Here is a 27,726-nt window from a genome sequence, read left to right as displayed (position 1 = left end):
GACTGTGGAACCATCTATTATTGGTCTGTGTTGGGAAAGATTCCATGCCCACACCTCCTGGTCATCATCTTCTCTCTCACTTCCCTCTCTCCCACGGAGGGAGTCATTTAACAACTCAGGTCCAAGCTTCAGCCTCTCCTCACCTCCTGCTCCCCACAGACAGTCACCATGTGCTGCTCCATGCTGGGCCTGACTTAGGCCCTAGGCCTCTTCTCATGAGATCACCTTTCCTGAAATCACCATCTGCTGTGGTGCCTGGCTCCCTCTGCAGATGTACCCAGTACTATACCTTTTCATGGTACTGCACACAGGGAAAACTGAACACTCTGCCGTTCTCCAGATGTGGCACTCACTTAGCTGACTCCTGTCCTTTGCTGAAACTGTTTTTCTACTCAGAAGCTGCCACTCAAATATACCCTCCCTCACACCAAATCCATGTCCTGTGCCTACTGAAAGCCTATTCATTCTTCATGGGCTTCTCAGATGAAATGTTTGCATCAGCTCTCTGTCCTTCAACCATGGCCCTCTAAATGGACCTCCCATGAACCCCTTGTGAATGCAACGTTCTTTGTCTAATTTTGCTGCCTTCTATGCTGCTGGGCACAGAGGTTCATTGCTGAGAATTTGCAGATTTAAGCTACAATTCAGTTACTTTATTTCCTTTTCACAAAAGTAGAGGAAAGAGACCAGAGCAAATCTGTTCACTGTACTTAAATTTAAAAGGTTGTCTTTCAACAGGGCAGTTGGTCCCATATGGAGAAGCCATGTATGTTTTAGCCCCCTTTATAAAAGGAAACTATTTTTTTTACTTTTTCAGGGAGCTCCTGCTCAACACTTTCTCTTCTCCAGTTGTTCAAAAATTCCTGATTCTTAGCAGAAAGAATTCAGAAAAATAGTAGGTTGATACTATATCGTGGTCAATTGGGGGAACATGAGTAATCCATCTTTTGTTCAATTTATAGTAATTAACAGTTTCAGAGTTTGTGTTGTGAATTGTGGTTTCAATAGACTGGATATATGATGTAAATCAAGTCTCAAAGAACGAGTAATGGGCAACTAACTTGGCTATTGTAATGTGCCATGAGATAATAAAGCAGATATAGTGCACTGCACAGGCTACAAAGACATAATGCTTCCAGTTTATTATTTGTACATGCTTTCCAAAAATATTTGATCCATTAAATGTTCAAAGGTATAGTCAGAGCATGTTAAAAGTAGCAACTCCTTTTAAGAAAAAAGTAGTATTTCAGGTGTGGGAAGGAGCATCTATATTATGTTATATTGTCCATAATTTCATGGTCTCCCAGTGACAAGTTAGGAGACTAAGTCAGTGTAGAGTTTAGGGCCCACCTTGTTGCATGTCCCAGTTCTTCAGTCTTGGTTGGACAATCTCGTTAATTTCAGTCATCTATAAAATGGGGATAGAAACAACTACCATTCAGAATAGTTGTGAGGATCACATGAGACTAAATGTGTAAAACCCTTGCCAACACCTCCTCCAGGTCCTCCTACCCACCACCACAGAGGGGAAATGTAGCTGTTTAATGTCATGCTAACCACACAGTAAGCTACCAAATATAAATTTTTTTACACCCTAAGTAAATTGCCTCTTATAATGAATTTTGTAGTTGCCTTCTAAGTTTTAAAACACTAATTAAGTTCACTATTTTAATAAAAACCATAAACTGAATATAAAGTATTCCAATGTAAACTTTGATTTTATTTAAATTTTAATGAGACCAAATGCTTTCTATCTTTCGCAGTAGGAACCATATAGATATGAATCATGAGCATACTATATATGACTGACGTTGGAATATGATCAGCTTCTATGATGTCTTTTTTTTTTTTTTGCCATGCTCCCCAACTTGCAGGATCTTAGTTTTCCAACCAAGGATCCAACCCAGGCCCTTGGCAGTGAGAGCGTAGATTCCTAACCACTTGTCCACCCTTTAAATTGAAAAGAAGTAACAAAGTAGGTGAAAATACTTTTAACATGTAAAATACAATAAAAGGATTAGTAGTCAGACAATGTAAAGAGCACTTACAAATCAGTAAGAAAAAAAAGCTTGGGACACAAACAGAAAATCACCAAAGAAGTACAATAACCTCATCAGCATTCAGATAAACAAAAAATAAAACAAAATCAGCTTGGCAAAATTGAAAAGTTTGATTATAGTGTTGATCATGATATAGAAAAATGGATTCTCTTCTGATCAGAGTGCAAATTGATTCAGCCACTTTAAAATGTAATTGTTAAAATAGGAAATATGTGTATCAAAGGGCCCAGCTATTTAATTTCTCCTTATTTACCCTAAAGACCCCTTGTACTATGCACAGTGAGGCACGCACATATATACCCACTGCAGCATCATTTATAATCATGAGAAATTGAAAAAAAAACTAAGTTCCCATCAAGACGGAAGTGACTAAGAAACTATAATGCATGCAGGACATGTAATACTGTTCAATAGTGGTCATAAAGAATAAGCTATAACTGGGTGTGTTGATAAAAAAGAATCTCCATGACAGGCTGAGAATAAACATTGTAAAACAGTCTTATAATGTGTCACCATTTATTTAAAAAGAGGGAAATAAAGCATGAGATAATACTATAGATTTTCTACAATAGTAGCTTTCAAAGTCTTTTTGGAAGTAAGTCTTTTTGGAAATGACACTTAGTAAGACACACATTTTATATCTCGACTGGGTGGATCCTTACTACATGCAATGCACTTTGAAATTTTTATATCCTATTCTATTTTATTTCATGCCATTCCATTCCATTTTTCAAAATGCTGGTCATGACTCATTAAACAGATTTAGGACTCAACCACAGTTTGAAAAATATTGTTCTGAAGATACACACTGAAGTACGTAAAGAGAAAAGTAACTGGAAGGCAACACACCAAGCTGATATCAGAGGTTTCTTCTGGGGAGGTGGCTGATGGGTGGTGGTTCCAGGGACCCTCGAAGTCTCTTCTGTGATACTTAGGTTGTTTTACATTTCTTTGCTTGTTTTACGATGGGCATGTGTAATTACACATTTTAGGATTTATTTTTTAGCGAGTAAGCAACCAAAACTATTTTCAAAACTCAAGGACTTACCTTATGGTCAAAGGTCTTAAGGAAAATAATTTTAAGCAATTTTGTATATTGAGTAATTCAGAAGGCACACATTCTAGCTAACTGTCTCTGTTTTTATATCTAGCCACAGATGAATACATTCTTGTGGCAAGGTAGACATCCCACTCAAAATGTCATCACAAATCTAAGAACTCTCTGCCATGCTGTGAGATTTTAACTCATTACCTATGAATGAAAGTCCATATACCAAAAACATAAAGTAATCAACATAAGTGTGATCAAAAGCCGTCCAGTTTCAGAAAATACAAAGTTAGTCTTCCAATAGCAACATCAACTTGGCCACATTAGTTTTGGATATCAGTCTAGACAAACAAATAATTACATTTTAAGAATTGTTTCTGCAAAGAAGCACCATTGTAGAAAATATGACATATGTACTCTTGGCCATCTCTTCAGGCTGGAGCAGATACTTCCAGCTCTCTGTTTTCTATTTCAGAGCTACCTTAATTCTTTCTGATTTATCTTCACATTTTTACCCTAAGGGTAATTTACTAAACCTCATCTTAATGGCAAGTAATTGTTGCTTAAAAGGAGTTAGACACAGTTCCTAGAGGAGGTAGATCCTTTAAATTGCAAACATTTAAACAGGGTATTAAATGAAGATGAGCTAGAGCTAGATGATTTCTTGTGTGAATTTCTCAACAAACTCAGTAAACATACCCATAAGGAAAATAATATTTCTTTCAATGTTATATTTATTTTCTTTTTTGTGGTTTGTGTCCTAAACATACATTTTGGTATGCTAATAATAAAACAAGTTGGATCTTTTAATGGCCACATTAAATTTTCTCTATAAATGTTTTGAAAACAAGTTTTTATGGTAAAATATGCAAACTTTCTCAGAAAGCATTTATATAAGAATCATTTTTCAAAATCTTAGCTGTTGCTAAAGCAATGATTGTATTCACATTTAATTTCATGTGCACAAAGTTGTCTGGAGGTAAGAAAAGAAGGACTTTGGAAATTTTCTTTAAAAGAGAAATTGGCAAGAAAAATGTTATTTCAGAAAGTATGCTACATGTTATCAGGAGGAAGGGAAAGAGCAGGAATGTGGGAGAGAGAATAATATACATCCACATATCTGAAGTCTCTCTTCCATTTTCTCTAGTGTGGATCTGAGGGTGAGAGGAGGCAGAGGGGACCTTGTGGCTAATACAGGGGTCAAGTCCATTCCTTTAAATAGCTTTACATTCCTCAAAGTTAAGAATGGGCCACTTGTGGCTATGACATGTGAATCTGGGAAAGCAGCTTATATGCAGTTTGATACCAAGCTAGCCTAGAACTGTGAAAGTGATGTGGCTCTGTGATGAGAATTCAGGATAAATTATAGATGTGTCTTATTTAGACCTGAAGAGAAATCTCAGTGAAAATTATAATTTGAAATAATCAAGGGTTGGAAAGTAACATACTTTTCAAACCCTTGATTATTACAAATTATTTTTCTTTTGTTTGCTCTTTAAGATTGCCTATTCACTATTTGCATTTTAGTAGTTTTAATAAAATTAGTTTTATTTGCTACTGAGGGCAAATGAATTTAAAATTTTTAAGTGTGATAATCTCTTAACTGCACATATCTGAAGCCCAGCTTTTCAATGGCCACAGTATCCAAGACACCACTGACACCTTGTGGCAGCCTGGTGTAATTGCAGGCAAAATTTCCAAGTGATAAACAGTCTTTAAGATGTTACAAATGATAACATTATTATGTTACTTAGAGGTCTAAGAAGTAGAAGGAAAGAATTGTGCATCCCATATCATAAAATATTGAAGTGTAACAAGGTCTGTACATATTTTCTAATTGGTAGGATAAGAGTATTTTTTTTTAGAATTTTACCCCATTTTCCACTTAATACCACTTGTGAAGGGGAAAAGGGTCTTGATTAACTGCAGAATTTGTCATCCACAGCATCTGCAGGAATTGCTGTGTCCCAGAGGAAAGTACGTCAGATCAGTGATCCTATTCAGCAGATCTTAATCCAGCTGCACAAAATCATCTACATCACTCAGGTCAGTGTGCTAGCTTTTTATTTACTTTTTATCTTAAGTACAAGTTTGGTGCTAATATTGGTAAGGAACTACTTTGAGAAACTTTCAGTTCGAGTGATGCTTGTTCTTATTCTCTCCAAATACATATATTTGGGGACACTTTAGCTTAGCAGCAGAGCTGGGAAGGTCATAGGTTAAAAGAAGCAGATAAGTCAGGTTTTCCCTGTGACTCCTAACCTGCTCTTTTACTGCTAGTGCCCAACCAAAAACAAACTTCAACACAAATGGCCCTTTAATGTGTGGGTGAAAGTGGGGACAGAGCTGGGCTACAGGAAAGAAAGGAAAGTAGTTCCCTAATCCTGACGAGGCTGGGATAAAACCAAGACCTCTCAAAAAACTGAAAACACAAAATTCAGGATTTTAAAAACTTTTTCTAAATCTCAGTGACCCTTAGGCACTGGGGAAGTAATCACTGGTTACAAATTATTTACAGAAATCTTTCTAACGATAAGGAAGTTGAATGGTCATTTACCAAAGTTAGGTACTGTTAATAAGAAAACAAATTTTGTAGATAAATAAGTGTAGATATTTGGACAAGAAAGTAACTATTATTTTGAAGTTTAAGACTGTATGTCTTAATATGTAGTTCATTCATTTGTTCATTTTTTCATTTAACATTTAATTACTAGATGCCTACTATGTACCAGCCACTATTCTAGGCACTTGAGACATATCAATGAGCAAAACATATAAACATTCCCTCACCCTAAGATTCAGAGACCCAGTCTGATGATTCTGTCAGTTGCCAATTGTGGCAATTCCAATTAAATATTCAGGTACTAGAGAGAAATATCACCAGGCCAGTGGAACAACTGGGCCCATTGTAAGTCTAACTTGGGCTAATATGCCTCCCCCCTCAAAGAAGCAAACAAACAAACAAAAACCCATTTTGATTAGTGTACCACGGTGGCATTATAAGACTCTAGGAAATAGAGTCAGTTTATGACTGGTGTCCAGTATTCCCTGAAAGCCTGTGTATTTCCTTCTTCTCTGTGAGAAGTCACCCTAATAGATAGCTGCAGGACTCTCTGGAGAAGGGCTGGAGGAAATTTTATTTATTTTATATTTATTTTATAAATTTTATTTATTGCATAGGTATAGCAATGTTTCAGGGCCCTTCCTCAAGGAGCCCCAGCTTTCCCACTAATTAAGGAGCATTTGGTCTTTGAATTGACCAACGTCTGGAAACTATGTGAGAGGCGGTGACTCTAAATTGAGGGCAACAGTAACTCAAATCACATTTTTGAGTTACTAGAGTGTCTTTTCTGTTATATGGATTAAGGAATACTCTAGTAGGATGACCACATGTTTCTTTCCCCAAGAACACCCCAATCAATTAACTACCATCAGAGATCTCTGTGGGCCAGGCATTCTCATTAACAGTAAACATCCCTGCCATCCTTTATGGTAAATGCTCCCAACTTGTCTCTGGTGGTCAGGGGCTGCCTCTTGGCCTCTGCTCCTCTGGGATCACATCATCCACACTGGAACCTTGTACTTTCAGTGTCATATCTGGCCTACAAAGGAGAGCAACTGTAAGGTCTTCAAGGATGCTGGTTCTCCCCTCTCCAATGTGTTTCTCACTGCTTTAGTGAAAGTGAAGCCTAACCTGGCCTCTGTATCCTGACACTGAATTAAATCTTGGACACAGAGTTTTGAGTGAAGTAGAAAAGAATAGCTTTATTGCTTTGCCAGGCAAAGGGGGCCACAGCAGGCTAATGCCGTCAAAACTCTTGTGTCCCTACCTGGAGTGGATAGTGAGGAGTTTTATGGGAATGGTTCAAAGAGGGCGTCATTAGCTCATGGACATTCTTCTGACTGGTTGGTGGTGAGGTAATCGGGAGTCAGCATCATCAACCTTCTGGTTCCAACCGGTCTGCGGTCTACGTGCTTGTGGGCAGCATACAGTTAACTTCTCCCACCTGGTGGGTGTTTCAGTATCTGCAAAACAGCTCAAAGATATTGTGTGTACCCCTTAATGGGGAGCCAGGACCCTTCCCCAAGGCTGAACTATTGTTCCTCTTGACTGCTCCTCCCTTGTCTCCGCATGCCCTCCCTTCCCTAATTAGCGACTGCTTAAATCTGCCAATTGGAACTCAGGGAAGGTCATGGAGGCTGAATGAAACCTATTTCCTATAATCAAAGAAATGGGGGACACAGAAAGCCTTTTGTGCCCAGGAGTCCCACAGGGTCCTGTGTGGTATGAAAAGAAATGGCTTCTGAGTGTTCTTGCTAAATGAAATTGGGAAGTGAGTGTGCAGATCACCCATGGTAAATCTATCCCAGCATTCTTGTCTCTCCAAGCCTTTGAATTTCCTCCTCCACAAGCAAGAGAAGCTCTGGCATTTTATCCTCATTAAATGTAGGCCACCATTGAGTCCAGGTTTTAGTATACCTCCAGCTGCATGAACTAATATACTAAATCTAGACTCTCTAGTAAGTACACACATTTGAATGAATTCAGCTTGATATAGTGCTATATTTCATCCTTGTTGGCCTGACACCCTTAGAATCCACTCCTGCACATGTTCTCTGGGTTGCTGCTGATATGGAATAGCAAAATCTTTTGATGCAATTCTTTTGATGAAGAGCAGATAGGGAAATGTACAAGTTCCCCTGGATCATATTGAGATATGACCCTTGTTGCTGACTTAAAGCTCACTGTTGTGAGTCTTAAGAGGAATGAGCAGCCCTTTTTAAGATATTACCCCTCATCTGTCCTAGGTGAGGTTAGTATAGAGTTTTGAAGCAAAAGAAGTCTTATCTTCTCAGATGCAGGGTTTCAAGCTACTTCCACTGGCAATGATGGCTCAGAGTGAGATGAATTTCAAGACTGTCAGTTTTATCTGGGTCCAACAACATGTCCCTACTTGGAGTTTTAGTATCCTAATCTTTTTTTCTAACTTTTGCATGAGAAACTTGGTGAAATGTACATTCAGCTGACATTGTAATTCAGCTGATTTACAATTTACAATTTCAAAATCAATTTACAATTGATCAACCTGATCAATTAGACTTGTGTTTGATTATCAGCCATACCAGTGCTGTGGTAGCAAGAAATACATTCTATTATGGCTGACATGGAATCTTTCTGGCTCTTAGACTATGAATTGAGCTGAGAGTTAAAGGACCCAGGCTTGACATTGTCTCTCTGTAAGTGCCCCAGTGCATCTAAAGGACCCACCCACCCCACCATCCTCGTGGTCTTCATACTGCCTGACAGTCAAGTGTAGCAGCCACTCAAGCTTCCAGGGTACTCGCTTCAGTTGGCTCTTCATCCAGGTGACAACTGACTAACTGTGAGGCCACTGCATGCCATGGATTACTATCATCCTCTGTCCTATTGGCAAACAACCCAACAGTGGGCTCGGTTCCAAGGGTACAGTCAAATCAATTTCCAAATGCCATCTCTATGGCTTCTCCTGGACATTCCTGGAACCAAATCTGTTTCAGTGAGGGTCTATTCAGGGGACAGAAACCAAACTGATTTCAACAGGGAAGGTTTCACATAAAGAATTGTTTAAGGGCTTCCCTGGTGGCGCAGTGGTTGGGAGTCTGCCTGCCGACGCAGGGGACACGGGTTCGTGCCCTGGTCTGGGAGGGTCCCACGTGCTGCAGAGCGGCTGGGCCCATGAGCCATGGCCGCTGAGCCTGCGTGCCCGGAGCCTGTGCTCCACAACGGGAGAGGCCACAACAGTGAGAGGCCCGAGTACCGCAAAAAAAAAAGAATTGTTTGAGAATTACTACTAATAATAGGGTATTATCTACTGAGGAGGGGAAGAGAAATCTAAAGACTATAAGAAGAGCAGATAGGGAAGTCACTACTTATAGGACTGAGGCAGAGCACCCAAGAAAGGAACAAAATAGAAGAGGACACCCTCATCCTAGGCTGAGGTCCAGACCTCACTGGAAAGCCAGAGAAATGTCCTGAGGTACTGTGCTGTAGACTTGCTGGAAATCAGCATGTAAGAGTGGTGTGCTGGGAATTGCCCACTAGGAACTGCCCTCTCTGGGACCAGGGGAGGCTGCCCACTGGTAGGTGCTGCTCCATGGAACTCTCTGGAAAGCTGCCTGCAGGGTTGGTGGCACTGAATCTGGCTGGGGGTGAGCACAGCTGGGGGTCCCCATTCCTACTGACCATTCACTGCTGCCAAACTAAGGCAAGGCAGGAGCATCACTGGAACCAGAAAGACAGGCTCCATCCTCCACTAGTGCCCTCTGCAGATAGAGCTGAACATCCAGCCAGCTGACAAGGGATATATGTTCCAGTGTCACAAGCAGGGCAATGAAGGTGGATTTGGAGCTGAGAGTAAACAAACTTACAGCTGGCACAGTTAGCCTGGGGGCTCAACAAGGGACTACCTTATTTTGGACCTGCCCACCTCTAACTTCTCACTGTTTCCCCTTTGACTTCTGCCCAGCCTGGAGAGTAGCCTGGCTCTTATCTATCATATTTGGGTTATTTTTTGGGGTTTAAAATTTTTTTAACCAAATCTGATATTCTTTTCAGTTACCCTGAGGGCCAGCCTTTTGAAGGCTCAAGAGTCTAAAACTGATTACCCTTTTCTCCATTTTCTTCTGTCAACCTTTCCTTTAGGCAATCCTGCATAACTGTCTACCTAATCATTTAATCAAATGAAAGTGGGTGAAGGGGCATAAGAACATAGGATGGGGGAGAAAATTGGTTAATAAGTCAAAATATAATCTTCCATATCTCTATCGAGTAAAGATATTCAAAAATACATTTCCATTTAAATACTGATATAGATACATGGAGAAGAATTCTTAACTTCAGTGCTATGGAAATAACTTCAAATAGCTTGTTGGTTACCTTAATGATTCACTACTAAATTGAAAGAAAATATCCTTTGAAATTTAAATATAATTTCCATATGCCTGTCCTGCTAATTTTTATATTAAAAAACTTTTGAAATGGATGTATTTTGTTTCTTTATTGGAGTTCAAAGTATTATAAAGCAAGAATGAAACTATTATAAACACCTTATTATTATGTTCTTACACTGCCAGCATAACAAATGATTTCATATTTTTGGCAAGATGGAATTCCTTGCTACAAGTTAAGATATAACCACGGTGGTTGTAAAAATGTATTTCCAGAATACTTTAAAGTTTATGATATTGCTCATAGTAAGGAATGATTCCTCTTTGGGGAACCTTAAATTACAATGCTAACCAAAGTCACTGCCTTTCAAATAAAGGTGATAAATACAAGTCTAACCATTACACTCACATATTTACCAAAGCTTAAAGACCAAGGTCAATTTTTTCTGTTCCGTAATTGCAAAGGAAAACTTCTGAAAGTAAAACTGAACGGACAAACAAACAAAAAACCCTTCTTGTTCACATATTTATTTACTAAATTCCTGCAGACTTAAGCTGTGGTAGCACCCTGAATTGCAGAGCCAGATCCCCTCTGACAACCAACAAGTGACTTTAAATGGGAAACTGCTTACTTCTGGCTGGTCGTGGCCTTATCCAGTTTCCATGGAGACAGATATGTGGAAAATATCTAAAAGCAACTATTTTAAAAGACAGGATGTTAGCATCCTAACTCTGCCTTCAGTGAGTTGACATCTGTTTTCATCAAAAATAAGATGGGGTCTGCTGGAGAAGATGGTGGAAGAGTAAGACACGGAGATCACCTTCCTCCCAACAGATACATCAGAAATACATCTACACGTGGACCTGCTCCTATAGAACCCCCACTGATTGCTGGCAGAAGACCTCAGACCTCCCGAAAGGCAAGAAATTCCCCACATACCTGGGTAGGGCAAAAGAAAAAAGAAAAAAGGAGACAAAAGAATAGGGACTGGACCTGCACCAGTGGGAGGGAGCTGTGAAGGAGGAAAGGTTTCCACACACTAGAAGCCCCTTCACGGGCAGAGACTGCGGGTGGCGGAGGGGGGAAGCTTCAGAGCCACGGAGGAGAGTGCAACAGTGGTGAGGAGGGCAAAGCGGGGAGATTCCCACACAGGGAACCGGTGCCGACCAGCACTCACCAGCCCAAGAGGCTTCTCTGTTCACCCACGGGGACGGGCGGAGCTGGGAGCTGAGGCTCAGACTTTGGTCTGATGCCGGGAGAGTACTGGCAGCGGGAACACAGCCTGAAGGTGTTAGTGCACCACGGCTAGCCTGGAGGGAGTCTGGGAGAAGTCTGGAGCTGCCAAAGAGACAAGAGACATTTTCTTGCCTCTTTGTTTCCTGGTGTGCCAGGAGAAGGGATTAAGAGCGCTGCTTAAAGGAACTCCAGAGACAGGCACAAGCCGCGGCTATCAGCGCAGATCCCAGGAACGGGCATGAGACACAGGCTGCTGCTGCCACCACCAAGAAGTCTGTGTGCGAGCACAGTTCACTATCTGCACCTCCTCTCTGGGGAGACTGTGCAGCCCGCCACTGCCAGGGTCCCGTGATCCAGGCACAAGTTTCCCGGGAGAACGCAGAGCGCACACCTCAGGCTGGTGCAAGGTCATGCTGGGCTCTGCCGCCACAGGCTTACCCTATATCTGTACCCCACCCTCCCGCCAGCCTGAGTGAGTCAGAACCACCGAATCAGAGGCTCCTTTAACCCCGTCCTGTCTGAACGAAGAACAGATGTCCTCAGGTGGCCTACACGCAGAGGCAGGGCCAAATCCAAAGCTGAAACACGGGAGCTCTGTGAACAAAGAAGAGAAAGGGAAATTTCTCCCAGCAGCCTCAGAAGCAGCAGATTAAAGCTCCACAATCAACTTGAAGTACCCTGAATCTGTGGAATACCTGAATAGACAACGAATCATCCCAAATTGAGGAGGTTGACTTTGGGAGCAAGATATATTATTTTCTCCCCTTTTCCACTTTTTGTGAGTGTGTATGTGTACGCTACTGTGTGAGATTTTGTCTGTATAGCTTTGCTTTCACCATTTGTCCTACGGTTCTGACTGGGGTTTTTTTCTTTTTTTTTTTTTTACTTAAAAATATTTGTTTTCTTAATAATTATTTTTATTTTTGTAACTATTTTATTTTATCTTACTTTATTTTATTTTACCCTCTTTCTTTCTTTCTTTCCTTCTAATTTTCCTCCCTTTTTCTCTGAGCCATGTGGACAGGCTCTTGGTGCTCCAGCCAGGCATCAGGGCTGTGCCTCTGAGGTGGGAGAGCCAACTTCAGGACACTGGTTCACAAGAGACCTCCCTGCTCCAAGTAATATCAAATGGCGAAAATCTCCCAGGTATCTCCATCTCAACACCAAGACCCAGCTTCACTCAACGACCAGGAAGTTACAGTGCTGCACACCCTATGCCAAACAACTAGCAAGACAGGAACAAAACCCCAACCATTAGCAGAGAGGCTGCCCAAAATCATAATAAGGCCACAGACACGCCAAAACGCACCACCAGATGTGGACCTGCCCACCAGAGAGACAAGATCCAGCCTCATCCACCAGAGCACAGGCACTAGTCCCCTCAACCAGGAGGCCTACACAACCCACTGAACCAACCTTAGCCACTGGGGACAGACACCAAAAATAACGGGAACTACGAACATGCAGCCTGCAAAAAGGAGAACCCAAACACAGTAACATAAGCAAAATGAGAAGACAGAAAAACACACAGAAGATGAAGGAGCAAGGTAAAAACCAATGAGACCTAACAAATGAAGAGAAAACAGGCAGTCTACCTGAAAAAGAATTCAGAATAATGATAGTAAAGATGATCCAAAATCTTGGAAATAGAATAGAGACAATGCAAGGAACATTTAACAAGGACCTAGAAGAGCTAAAGAGGAAACAAGCAATGATCAACAACACAATAAATGAAATTTAAAATAATCTAGATGGGATTAATAGCAGAATAACTGAGGCAGAAGAAAGGATAAGTGACCTGGAAGATAAAATAGTGGAAATAACTACTGTAGAGCACAGTAAAGAAAAAAGAATTAAAAGAACTGAGGACAGTCTCAGAGACCTCTGGGACAACATCAAATGCACCAACATTCGAATTATAGGGGTCCCAGAAGAAGAAGAGAAAAAGAAAGGGACTGAGAAAATATTTGAAGAGATTATAGTTGAAAACTTCCCTAATACGGGAAAGGAAATAGTTAATCAAGTCCAGGAAGCACAGAGAGTCCCATACAGGATAAATCCAAGGAGAAACACGCCAAGACACATATTAATCAAACTGTCAAAAGTTAAATACAAAGAAAACATATTGAAAGCAGCAAGGGAAAAACAACAAATAACACATAAGGGAATCCCCATAAGGTTAACAGCTGATCTTTCAGCAGAAACTCTGCAAGCCAGAAGGGAGTGGCAGGACATATTTAAAGTGATGAAGGAGAAAAACCTACAACAAAGATTACTCTACCCAGCAAGGATCTCATTCAGATTTTTTTTTTTTTTTGCAGTACACAGGCCTCGCACTGTTGTGGCCTCTCCCGTTGTGGAGCACGGACTCCAAACGCGCATGCTCAGCGGCCATGGCTCACAGGCCCAGCTGCTCCACAGAGTGTGGGACCTTCCCGGACCACAGCACAAACCTGTATCCCCTGCATTGGCAGGCGGACGCTCAACCACTGTGCCACCAGGGAAGCCCCTCTCATTCAGAATTGATGGTGAAATTAAAACCTTTACAGACAAGCAAAAGCTGAGAGAGTTCAGCACCACCAAACCAGCTTTACAACAAATGCTAAAGGAACTTCTCTAAGCAAGAAAACAAGAGAAGGAAAAGACCTACAATAACAAACCCAAAACAATGAAGAAAATGGGAATAGGAACATACATATCAATAATTACCTTAAATGTAAATGGATTAAATGCTCCCACCAAAAGACGCAGACTGGCTGAATGCATACAAAAAGAAGACCTGTATATATGCTGTCTACAAGAGACCTACTTCAGACCTAAGAACACATACAAACTGAAAGTGAGGGGATGGAAAAAGATGTTCCATGAATACAGAAATCAGAAGAAAGCTGGAGTGGCAATTCTCATGTCAGAAAAAATAGACTTTAAAATAAAGACTATTACAAGAGACAAAGAAGGACACTACATAATGATGAAGGGATCTATCCAAGAAGAAGATATAACAATTGTAAATATTTATGCATCCAACATAGGAGCACCTCAATACATAAGGCAAATACTAACAGCCATAAAAGGGGAAATCGACAGTAACATTATCATATTAGGGGACTTTAACACCCCACTTTCACCAATGGACAGATCATCCAAAATGAAAATAAATAAGGAAACACAAGCTTTAAATGATACATTAAACAAGATGGACTTAATTGATATTTATAGGACATTCCATCCAAAAACAACAGAATACACATTTTTCAAAGGTGCTCATGGAACATTCTCCAGGATAGATCATATATTGGGTTAAAAATGTAGCCTTGGTAAATTTAAGAAAATTGAAATCATATCAAGTACCTTTTCTGACAACAATGCTATCAGACTAGATATCAATTACAGGAAAAGATCTGTAAAAAATACAAACACATGGAGGCTAAACAATACACTACTTAATAACGAAGTGATCACTGAAGAAATCAAAGAGGAAATCAAAAAATACCTAGAAACAAATGACAATGGAGACATGACGACACAATACACATGGGATGCAGCAAAAGCAGTTCTAAGAGGGAAGTTTATAGCAATACAATCCTACCTTAAGAAACAGGAAACATCTCAAATAAACAACCTAACCTTGCACCTAAAGCAATTAGAGAAAGAAGAACAAAAACACCCCAAAGTTAGCAGAAGGAAAGAAGTCATAAAGATCAGATCAGAAATAAATGAAAAAGAAATGAAGGAAATGATAACAAAGATCAATAAAACTAAAAGCTGGTTCTTTGAGAAGATAAACAAAATTGATAAACCATTAGCCGGACTCATCAAGAAAAATAGGGAGAAGACTCGAATCAATAGAATATGAAATGAAAATGGAGAAGTAAGAACTGACACTGCAGAAATACAAAAGATGATGAGAGATTACTACAAGAAACCTTATGCCAATAAAATGGACAACCTGGAAGAAATGAACAAATTCTTCGAAATACACAACGTGCCAAGGCTGAACCAGGAAGAAATAGAAAATATGAACAGACCAATCACAAGCACTGAAATTGAAACTGTGATTAAAAACCTTCCAACAAACAAAAGCCCAGGACCAGATGGCTTCACCGGCGAATTCTATCAAACATTTAGAGAAGAGGTAACACCTATCCTTCTCAAACTCTTCCAAAATATAGCAGAGGGAGGAACACTCCCAAACTCATTCTACAAGGCCACCATCACCCTGAAACTAACACCAGAAAAGAAGTCACAAAGAAAGAAAACTACAGGCCAATATCACTGATGAACCTAGTTGCAAAATTCCTCAACAAAATACTAGCAAACAGCATCCAACAGCACATTAAAAGGATCATACACCAAGATCAAGTGGGGTTTATGCCAGGAATGGAAGGATTCTTCAATATACGCAAATCAATCAATGTGATACACCATATTAACAAATCAAGGAGAAAAACCATAAGATCCTCTCAATAGATGCAGAGAAAGCTTTTGACAAAATTCAACACCCATTTATGATAAAAAACCCTGCAGAAAGTCGGCACAGAGGGAGCTTTCCTTTACATAATAATGACAAACTCACAGCCAACATCGTCCTCAATGGTGAAAACCTGAAAGCATTTCCACTAAGATCAGGAAAAAGACAAGGTTGCCCACTCTCACCACTTTTATTCAACATAGTTTTGGAAGTTCTAGTCACATCAATCAGAGAAGAAAAAGAAATAAAAGGAATCCAAATTGGAAAAGAAGAAGGAAAACTGTCACTGTTTGCAGATGCCATGATACTATACATAGAGAATCCTAAAGATGTTACTAGAAAACTACTAGAGCTAAACAATGAATTCGGTAAAGTAGCCGGATACAAAATTAATGCACAGAAATCTCTCACATTCATATACACTAATGATGAAAAATCTGAAAGTAAAATTAAGAAAACACTGCCATTTAACATTGCAACAATAAGAATAAAATATCTAGGAATAAACCTACCTAAGGAGACAAAAGACCTGTATGCAGAAAATTATAAGACACTGTTGAAAGAAATTAAAGATGATACAAATAGATGGAGAGATATACCATGTTCCTGGATTGGAAGAATCGACATTGTGAAGATGACTCTACTACCCAAAGCAATCTACAGATTCAATGCAATCCCTATCAAACTACCACTGACATTTTTCACAGAACTAGAAGAAAAGATTTCAAAATTTCGCCTTCCCTGGTGGTGCAGTGGTTGAGAGTCTGCCTGCCGATGCAGGGGACACGGGTTCATGCCCCGGTCTGGGAGAATCCCACATGCCGCAGAGTGACTGGGCCTGTGAGCCATGGCTGCTGGGCCTGTGCATTCGGAGCCTGTGCTCCACAATGGGAGAGGCCACAACAGTGAGAGGCCCATGTACTGCAAAAAAAAAAAATTTCACAATTTGTATGGAAACACAAAAGACCCCAAATAGCCAAAGCAATCTTGAGAACAAAAAACGGAGCTGGAGGAATCAGACTCCCTGACTTCAGACTATACTACAAAGCTACAGTAATCAAGACAGTATGGTACTGGCACAAGAACAGAAATATAGATCAATGGAACAGGATAGAAAGCCCAGAGATAAACCCACGCACATGTGGTCACCTTATCTTTGATAAAGGAGGGAAGAATATACAGTGGAGAAAAGACAGCCTCCTCCATAAGTGGTGCTGGGAAAACTGGACAGGTACATGTAAAAGTATGAGATTAGATCACTCCCTAACACCATACACAAAAATAAACTCAAAATGTATTAAAGACCTAAATGTAAGGCCAGACACTATCAAACTCTTAGAGGAAAACCTAGGCAGCACACTCTATGACATAAATCACAGCAAGATCCTTTTTGACCCACCTCCTAGAGAAATGGAAATAAAAACAAAAATAAACAATTGGGACCTAATGAAACTTAAAAGCTTTTGCACAGTGAAGGAAACCATAAACAAGACCAAAAGACAACCCTCAGAATGGGAGAAAATATTTTCAAATGAAGCAACTGACAAAGGATTAAACTCATAAATTTATAAGCAAATCATGCAGCTCAATAACAAAAAAAACAACCCAATCCAAAAATAGGCAGAAGACCTAAATAGACATTTCTCCAAAGAAGATATACAGACTGCCAACAAAGACATGAAAGAATGCTCAACGTCATCAATCATTAGAGAAATGCAAATCAAAACTGCAATGAGATATCATCTCTCACCTGTCAGAATGGCCATCATCAAAAAATCTAGAAACAATAAATTCTGGAGAGGGTATGGAGAAAAGGGAACCCTCTTGCACTGTTGGTGGGAATGTAAGTTGATACAGCCACTATGGAGAACAGTATGGAGGTTTCTTTAAAAACTACAAATAGAACTACCATATGACCCAGGAATCCCACTACTGAGAAAACCATAATTCAAAAAGAGTCATGTACCAAAATGTTCAGTGAAGCTCTATTTACAATAGCCGGGATATGGAAGCAACCTAAGTGTCCATCGACAGATGAATGGATAAAGAATATGTGGCACATATATACAATGGAATATTACTCAGCCATATAAAGTAACAAAATTGAGTTATTTGTGGTGAGGTGGATGGACCTAGAGTCTGTCTTACAGAGTGAAGTATGTCAGAAAGAGGAAAACAAATATCATATGCTAACACATATGTATGGAATCTAAGAAAAAGAAAAAGAGGTCATGAAGAACCTAGGGGTAAGACGGGAATAAAGACACAGACCTACTAAAGCATGGACTTTAGGATATGGGGAGGGGGAGGGGGAGGCTGTGATGAGGTGAGAGAGTGGCATGGACATATATACACTACCAAGTGTAAAGTGGATAGCTAGTGAGAAGCAGCCCCGTAGCACAGGGAGATCAGCTAGGTGGTTTGTGACCACCTAGAGGGGTGGGATAGGGAAGGTGGGAGGGAGGGAGAGGCAGGAGGGAAGATATATGAGAACATGTGTATATGTATAACTGATTCACTTTGTTATAAAGCAGAAACTAACACACTATTGTAAAGCAATTATACTCCAATAAAGATATTAAAATAAATAAATAAATAAGATGGGAATCTTCAGACCCTAAGCTGAGAATGAAATCAGTGGTTCATTTCCATTGCTGGAAACCAAAATCGATCTTTGAGCATACAAGGTGACTAAAGTACATACATTATCTTTTAGTAGGAGTCTTTATGTGTTATTGCTTAGGTAGAACCTGTGCAGGCAACGTAAGGTTTGGATTTAACTCTATAGTTAAGATTTGATTGTTATGTTAAATAAATGCTTTAAAAATCCGCATATACCAATCTCCTCTTAAATAGTAATATGTCAAAATAACTTTTTTCAATAAAAAATATATTGTTTGAGTCACTATCAAAGGGGGCCCTGTGGGCTACTGATGGTCTGCCAATCTATTTTTGGAGATACTAGTTCTTTAGAAAGAATCCATATATTATGTTTGAGAAAGCCTACAATATAAATGTATAAGATTTCTCTTTTTTTCTGCTGTTATTTTATTTGGTATGATAAAAACAAACAAAAACCACCCTTTTAGACTTGTGACATTGAAGGAATCATTACCTTCTCTAGAATCAGTTTCTTCATCAGTAAAATTCAGGTAGCTTATGGGACTATTGTGATAAAGGAAATAAAGTATGTGAAATGTTTATAAAGTGCTATACTAGTGTAATGCTAGTGGTGATGGTATTTGCTCTCAAACAATAGTTGTGCTGGTAGACTCACTACCTCAGAAAGTATCTTGGGTGTTATATAAGGTCTGATTTCCTCACCTATAGGATAGTACCTGCTTTGTAAGTTCATTGTCGAGAAAAAAGTGAGCTAATGCACATGAAAGAGTAACCATAGTGCCTGGCACATACAAGTCATAGGTATTAGTAATTTTATTCTTAGTATCATAATTCTTATATATATAATTATATATAAATATCATCTGCAGTTTTAAATTATGTGTGAGTCATCATTCTGTGCAAAAATTTTAATTCTTCCATGAAAACTTTAAAGATAGGGTGCTGTCGCTTGTGATAATTATTCTGATAAGATACAATAGCTTTCTAATACTGCCCTGTATATGAATCTTAAGTTGACTGAATATTAACTTATGCAAGAAAGTTTTTGTGAGGATTAATTCAAGCCATCAGGAGTAGTAAGAGCAATTCTAAGTTAACTAGAGGCTTATCAAGTTAAATGAAGAGCGAGATTTTAAGAGTATCTGAATTGTTATAGTGATGGCTGCCACAACCGGGGTAAGTCACTTTTGAAGGACGCATTGGTGCTGTAGCAGACACTGAGGTATGTCAGAAAGGGCTGCTACCTTTCCCCTTGACAGGTAGAATCATGCTGGGCATCAACTAGAAGGTCCTGGGCCAACACTGCCCTTTGGTGTTTGACGTAGGGAGTGGCAACTTCTGGGGGGTAACAGTAGGGAATTATCAAGACCAAAAATCTGTCTTGAGGTACTTTCCCTTACCTTCTCCACTCAAACCTGCGGCTTCCTACTATTTACTTATTAAATCTAACTCATCCTGCTGAGCCCTAATGTATACAAATTCATTTCTCTCTCTTCTTGATAAGTTTGGCCCCTCCAATCTGATCTCTCTCCAGCTGTATATTCAGAAGCAGGCCTCTGACTCTGTACTAATGCAGATGTGTGCTTCCTGGTCCAAAGTGTCAGATCCTTCAGGACAAAGACCATGATGAGAGTGTTCAGCATGGTTCTGGGCATGATACAAGCACTTAAGCATTCATAGAATGCATCTTTCCTTGTAAGTCTGTTGTTTACAAAATTCAATTTATACATGCAACTAATATATAATTTAGTCATTCTATGAAAAAATAATATAAATAAAATGAAAGAACAGTAACATAATTAGAAGTAGCCTTTTGAAAGAGAACAGAGTAATGTGTTTCTTCTGGATTGTAGAATGAAAAATTATAACATTCAGTCATGCTATTTGGAGTAAAATTTAAATTCTTATTTAGTCCTGTTGAGTGAATATTGCTACCTTCACAAATGCTTCCTGGGAGTCAGCTATACATAGTTAACAATGTGCTTATAATGATTTTCTCATTTTATGCAGCTTCCTCCAGCTTTGTACCACAATTTGAAAAGAAGGGTTATAGAGAGATTCAAGAAATCCCTCTTCAGCCAGCAGAGTAACCCTTGTAATTTGAAATCTGAAATTAAAAAGGTATAGTATTCTATATATAGGAATTCTTCTTTGACTAACAAAAAAACATCATGAGAATTAAATTTTATACCTCCTGTGCTTGTATCCTCTATTTAAAGCTCTGCCCTCTACAAAGGATATTATCAATGTTTGTCTTAGTCCATTTGGGCTGCTATAGTAAAAATACCATAAAGTGTGGAGTTTATAAACAGCAAGAATTTATTGCTTATGGTTCTGGAAGCTGGCAGTTCAAGATCGGGGTACCAGCATGGTCGGGTCTGGTAAGGACCCTCTTCCAGGTTGGAGACTGCCAACTTCTTGCTGTATCCTTACATGGCAGAGGAGGCAAGGGAGCTCTTCCAGGCCTCTTTTATAAAGGTACTTTTTATAAGAACACTTATAAAACACTTATAAGGGCTTTATCGTTATGGCCTAATTACCTCCCAAAGGTCCCACCTTGGAGGTTAGTTTCAATATACAAATTTTGGGGGACACAAACATTGAGACCATAGCACTGCTTAAGATACTAAGTCAAGGATATGTTTTTACCTCTAATTTTCTCACATTTATTTCTGAAGCCTTGTTCTAAGAAGACTAATAGAAAGTTCTTTCAGTATTATTGCATGTTTTCCTAAGAAGAAATGTTATTAAATATATTTAATTTAAATAAATATATATGTCCTTTTTAGAGAATTCTATTCCAACGTTTGTTAGAATATTCTTCAATGAGCCCCTAAATTGAGCTTTGCAACTCTGAAAAAGTCAGTTAACCATCTGAGGCCATGATTTTTATCACCTATGAGGGTGGAACGAACAATTTCTAAGGTTCTTTTCATCTTCAACATTCTATGGTCTCCTAGACTTTGGGTGCTGGTAAATAGTTCTATTCTTACATAAGGAAACTAAATCACAAAGAGGTTAAATCAACCAGAAAGAAAGAAAATTGTTTATTTCTGGTTAACACAACTTGGTAATAGGAAATCCGTTTGACCTGGTCAGTAGTCATTTTGAGGTGGTCACAGGCTCCCATTCTCCTGTCCCAGAAAGACACAAGGCCCAAACAGCTTGGGCCCAGTTGTTTAAAGATGCTTGATCACACTCCAATTTTGTGTATTTTTTAAAAGCTTCAGCATGTACTTAAACTTTGGCACAAGCATGCTGCCAATGAACTTTTTCTTTAAGGTTTCTTTTTCTTTTACTGTATCCAATCTGTAGTATAAATTAACTCATAATTTGGGCAATGTTGGAAGACAGAGGGAACCAAAAGTGCCCACTGAACTGAGAAGGTATCTTGAGACAGAAAATCGAGGCAGACAGCTCCATGTAATCAATGGACCAGTTTATTACAGGATAAGTTACAGGGTGGGATCTGGATCAGGTGGACAATGACCCAGAAGCATTCACAGCTGCACTCCACACCTCTGAGAGGGGACATTGCGACAGTTTTATAGTTAACCAAGGAGTTGGGGGGCTGCTCGGAAATAGGACGTGCCTTCCTAAGTCAAGTTTTATGAATGGGTAACTGTCTCGTGGGCGCTGGGAATACGTGAGCAAAGGTCTTCATCATTGTTTAGGGACTAACAGAGCATGGAGGCCACCTGGTCCTAATGATTATTAAACAATGTCTCTTAACTACAAAGCTCCTAATGACAGAGAAGTGATTTATTGTGTGGTACAGTCCTGCATAGGGTCAGCGGGAGGACAGGAGGAGCTGTATGGGCCCAAGGTAGCATCAGTTACGCTAACGGTCATATAGGTTCTTTGATAAGAAATGCAAACAGTATGTTTTTACTTTTTTGCCTTACATCAGTGGTGTCTGTACATACACAAACAGGAGATGGGAAAAAAAACACATAGCTGCAGGTAAACAAAACATAAACCCTACCTCATCTGAGATTAGAGATTTTATGGGTTGTCTTGGCAAGTAAGGCCGAGAAACAAAGCTAGGGGAGATCAAAACAGAAGTGGAAGAGACTTCAGATATTTATTGTAGGATATTCACATATTGCATCATGAATACCAATAAATAGATTTTAAAGACAGAAGCTCAAGTCTCCCATGAAAACGTTACATATTGATAAGTTTTATATTCTTATTAAAATGATATTCAGAATAATCCAGTTTGTGCACACATTTATTTTAACAGAAATCCTAGCTTTATGAGAGGAAGGAGCCTGCTGCAAACTGAGACGTGAAGGGGGCTGCGACCTGTCCCTGCTCCGTGTTTCCAGCAGTGCCTGTCCTTAGTGCAAATCATCATCTCTTTTGTGACTTAGGTTTTCAGTTTGGCCTCCTTCCTTGGTGTCTTTCTTTTCCTCCTTTTGTTTAGCTGTGCCACCCATTCCCAACCTTGTGTGCTTCCTCTGCTGCGGTGGCATCTCTCACAGGAGCATCTCATCTCTGTTCTTAGTCTGGGGCATATGGGGACCGAAGGGGCCATAGATTCATCCTCCTTTCAACTGGGTTAAGATGCAGATTAAATTATCCTATGAAGAGTGCTATGGTCTCATCTGATATTATAAACCTGTGGTGGTTCATATGCTTATGAAGTGTACCCTATAATCGGGGGCAGGCCTCGCCTCCTATGAGCTAAAGAAATTGGAAGCCTGGGATATTAACCAGCTCCTCCATTAACACTTTTCTTAATTTTCCTTGTGCAGAATTAATCTCCCCCTCTATGCTTCAATCACTTTTTCACTCATATCGTTGTGTTTTAAATAGCTTTTTATTCAAAAGATATTTAGTTCACATGTCTGTTTACTTAAGGGTAGTGAGTTTATCTTGTTCATCTTTGATTCCCCAGAGTTGTACACCATGCCTGGTAGATGCTTAATGAATAATTGTTGAATATAGAATAAATTCTAGATTGATAGACATATTCTATATAACATATCCTATATTGGTTCTATTCTTTATTGATATATAAATATTGATAAATATATTAATATATTTCTCCATGAAAAAAAAGAAGCCCTCCTGCCCCCAGTCTAAACCTAAATGAGAAAATTTTGTGACCTGTTTTTCCCCCTTTCTGGTGTAATTTTTAGTTAGTGACAATTTTTTTCAGAAATGGCTTTTTCATCCCCTGTACAATCATAGGGGAGTAGCCCATTAGCCTTTGAATGACACGGTCACCCCAAACTATGGCCGTGGAAGAAGTGATGACAACATATAAAGTGCATGTGATTTCCACCCTCCCCTCTGAAGCTTCTCCTAAAATCTGGGGACTCCGTGTCTGCAGTTTGAAGTAGTCATTATGGGATGATTGCAACTTACTTATGAGTGGCCTGAGGCCCAGCAGGATGGACAGAAGGGTCAAAACATGGAAGAGCCCTTTTCCAAGAAATGAGCCTCTTTATTTATGACTCACCTGAGGTGTCTTCAGTCCAGGCTGCTCAACATTGGCTAGAATTGCAGGGTGAACAAAGCATCTTTGCAATTGTATAGGTGTCTTTGAGAACTAGGGTTTTCAGCATGGGAGAAAGGAGAAACAGAAACAAAGTAGAAAATACTAACTCAAATTAGAAGTATCAATATGAATCAGTACGAATTCATGATAGATCTCATCTTTAAAAAAGACACATATTTCCTAAATTTCACTAAAATGATATAGAAATGAAGCAGGGTGCTCCCTTTGCACCCATGGCTTTGGAAGTATAGCCCATTACAGCTCTTGAGCAGGAACTGAACAAGACTAGGCTGGAATATCTTGACATAACAGAATACATGGCGAGGATGCTGTCAAGGACTACTGAGCGTGTGTCAAAAGGACTCAGGAGCCAACAAAGAGGCTCTCACAGACTATCTATTGGATAATTAAAACGTCAATAAGAATAATAACCAAAATTGATTGAAAGCATTAACTAATGTTTAAATCCGAGAGTTCACAATAGTAAAAAAAGAAAGAAAAAAAAATCTCTCATTGGTTACCCTTTGGAAGATTTCATTATTTTGAAAATTGTTTACAAAAGGAAAGAATCAAACATTTATTCTGCCTTTCTCTTATGAATTCTATCTTAGGGTAACTAAATTGATGAGGGGGAAGTTTCTCATTAAAGAAGTACTTCAGCTAATAAGTACTGAAGGAATAAAAAATATTGTCATTTTGCAGCCCCTGAATGAAATAATGGATCTGACATGATCACTACTGGCTGCTGACATCACACAAAGAGGAACAAGCGGACAGTACATGCCTCCTGATGGATGTGCACAGCACATCTGTGAAATGTACATGCTAAACACTTGAATCTGCATCTAATCAGCCTCTAAGATTTAAGCATAAGAAAATAGTGAGTGTAAATATTTCTGTTAACAAAGTGACCTATAAAGTCTAATAAAAACTAATAGAAAGGAGCTGTAGGTTAGAAAAAATGAAAAATAAGGCAATATTTTATGTCTTAACATGTTACGTAATTCAGTCAAAGAGGACAAGAACAATCTAAAGAAAAAAAGATCAGAGGACTGATGAGTGAAGTGTGATAAAACATGTTGAAACGTTTCTCATTTCTGACACCTAATTTCATTTATTTTGGCTTAATTTCCTTCAGAGTTCTATCTCAGTTGATTAGGTTCCAAATCATTTATGTAGTTGTTCTACAGCAAAAATAGCCTTATTTTATGATATGGAAAAGAAGATACAATTTGGGGAATTTAATGAGGATTAAATTTGTAGTTTCTCCTACAAATTTTATTTTCTCTATTTAGTTTTTGCCTAAAAAGTACTATATACTCAATTGACAAAGTGATAAAATTGTTTGATATTTGCTCAAAATTAGTGGTTTTTTGGGGAGAGAGGTAGTATATAGTGATATAATATTTTCTCTGTAATATTTACTTGACTTGTTTAGTTCAAAAGTGCATACAATTATTTGCTCCTGAGAACTGTAGATGTTTATTCAGAGCAGAAGAGCCCTTTTTTAAAATTTTATTTTTTATTGCAATATAGTTGATTTACAATGTTTTGTTAGTTTCTGATGTCCGGCAAAGTGATTCATTTATACATATATATATATAAAGAATATATATTTTTTCTCATATTCTTTTCCATTATGGTTTATGATAGGATACTGAATACAGTCCTCTGTCCTCTAGAGTAGGATCTTGTTGTTCCTCCATTCTATACATAATAGTTTTCATCTGCTAATTCCAGACTCGCAATCCATCCCTCCCCTCCCCTCTCCTCCTTGGCAACCACAAATCTGTTCTCTGTGTGTGTGAATCTGTTTATGTCATATTTTTGATTCCACATATAAGTGATATCATATGGATTTGTATTTCTGACTTAGTTCACTTAAATGAAAATCTCTAGGTCCATCCATGTTGCTTCAAATGGCATTATTTCATTCTTATTTTATAGCTGAATAGTATTCCATTGTATATATACACCACGTGTTCTTTATCCATTCATCTGTTGATGGACACTTAGGTTGCTTCCATGTCTTGGCTATTGTAAATAGTGCTGCTATGAGTATTGGGGTACATGTATCTTTTCAAATTATAGTTTTCTCTGGATGTATGCCCAGGGGAGGGGTTGCTGGATCATATGGCAACTCTATTTTTAGTTTTTTGAGGAACCTCCATACTGTTCTCCATAGTGGTTGTATCAATTTACATTCCCACCAACAGTGCAAGAGGGTTCCCTTTTATCCACACCCTCTCCAGCATTTATCGTTTGTAGATTTTTTGATGATGGCCATTCTGACCCATGTGAGGTGGTACCTCATTGTAGTTTTGATTTGCATTTCTCTAATAAGTCGTGATGTTGAGCATCTTTTCATATGCCTCATGGCCATCTGTATGTCTTCTTTGGAGAAATGTCAATTTAGGTCTTCTGCAATTTTTTGATTGGGTTTTTTTGTTACTGAGTTGTATGAGCTATTTGTATATTTTGGAAATTAACCCCTTGTCGGTAGCATTGTTTGCAAATATTTTCTCCCAGTCCATAGGTTGTTAGTCCATAGGTTGTTTATGGTTTCCTTTGCTGTGCAAAAGCTTATATGTTTAATTAGGCCCTATTTTTTTATTTTTACTTTTATTTCTATCGTCTTAAGAGACTGACCTAGGAAAACGTTGGTATGATTTATGTCAGAGAATGTTTTGCCTATGTTCTCTTCTAGGAGTTTTATGGTGTCATGTCTTATATTTAAGTCTTTAAACCATTTTGAGTTTGTTTTTGTGTATGGTGTGAGGGTGTGTTCTAACTTCATTGATTTACATGTGGCTGTCCAGGTTTCCCAACACCACTTGCCTAAGACTGTCTTTTTCCCATTTTATATTCTTACCTCCTTTGTTGAAGATTAATTGACTGTAGGTATGTGGGTTTATTTCTGGGCTTTTTGTTCTGTTCCATTGATCCGTATGTCTGTTTTTGTGCCAGTACTGTGCTGTTTTGATTGCTGTAGGCTTGTAGTATTGTCTGAAGTCTGGGAGGGTTATGTCTCCTACTTTGTTCTTTTTCCTCGGGATTGCTTTGGCAATTCTGGGTCTTTTATGATTCCATATAAATTTTAGGATTATTTGTTCTAGTTCTGTGAAAAATGTCATGGGTAATTCGATAGGGATTGCATTATATCTGTAGATTGTTTTGGGTATAGCCATTTTAACGATATTAATTCTTCCAATCCAAGAGCATGGGATATTTTTCCATTTCTTTGAATCACTTTCAGTTTCCTTTATTAATGTTTTATAGTTCTCAGCGTACAAGCCTTTCACCTCCTTGGTCAGGTTTATTCCTAGTTTTTTTTTTGTTGAGATTTTGAAAGGGATTTTTTTTTTACTTTCCCTTTCTGATATTTCATTGTTAGTGTAAAGAAATGCAACAGATTTCTGTATGTTAATCTTGTATCCTGCTACCTTGCTGAATTCATTTACCAGTTCTAGTAGTTTTTGTGTGGAGTCTTTAGGGTTTTATATAAACAGCATCCTATCATCTGAATATAATGACAATTTTACCTCTCCCCTTCCAATCTGGATACCTTTTATTTCGTTTTATTGTCTGACTGCTGTGACTCGAACTTCCAATACTGTGTTGAAGAGAAATGATGAGAGAGAGCATCCTTGTCTTGTTCCAGATTTTAACAGGAAGGCTTTCAGCTTTTCATCAGAGTATTATATTCGCTGTGGATTTGTCATAAATAGCTATTATGATGTTGAGATATGGTCACTCTATACCCACTTTGGTGAGAGTTTTCAACATCATTCAACATCATGAATGAATGTTGAGTTTTATCAAATGCTTTCTCTGCATGTATTGAGATGACCA

At 38.7% G+C, this 27,726-nt stretch overlaps 1 protein-coding gene across 1 annotated transcript in view; it reads left to right on the top strand.

The window, feature by feature from the left end:
- NEK10 (NIMA related kinase 10) overlaps positions 1-27,726 on the top strand; it is a 311,866-nt gene that overhangs the window by 260,310 nt on the left and 23,830 nt on the right. The window contains exons 32-33 of the mRNA XM_029243936.1: positions 5,054-5,154; positions 20,376-20,486. Of these exons, the coding sequence (XP_029099769.1) occupies positions 5,054-5,154; positions 20,376-20,486 (212 nt within the window). The remainder of the gene's footprint in view (positions 1-5,053; positions 5,155-20,375; positions 20,487-27,726) is intronic.

The sequence above is a fragment of the Monodon monoceros genome, unplaced genomic scaffold (assembly GCF_005190385.1).
Source record: "Monodon monoceros isolate NGI ecotype Baffin Bay Population unplaced genomic scaffold, NGI_Narwhal_1 Super_Scaffold_3, whole genome shotgun sequence".
Taxonomy (NCBI): domain Eukaryota; kingdom Metazoa; phylum Chordata; class Mammalia; order Artiodactyla; family Monodontidae; genus Monodon; species Monodon monoceros.
Note: the sequence above shows the minus strand (reverse complement) of the source record. Positions and strands in the feature narration are given on the sequence as shown.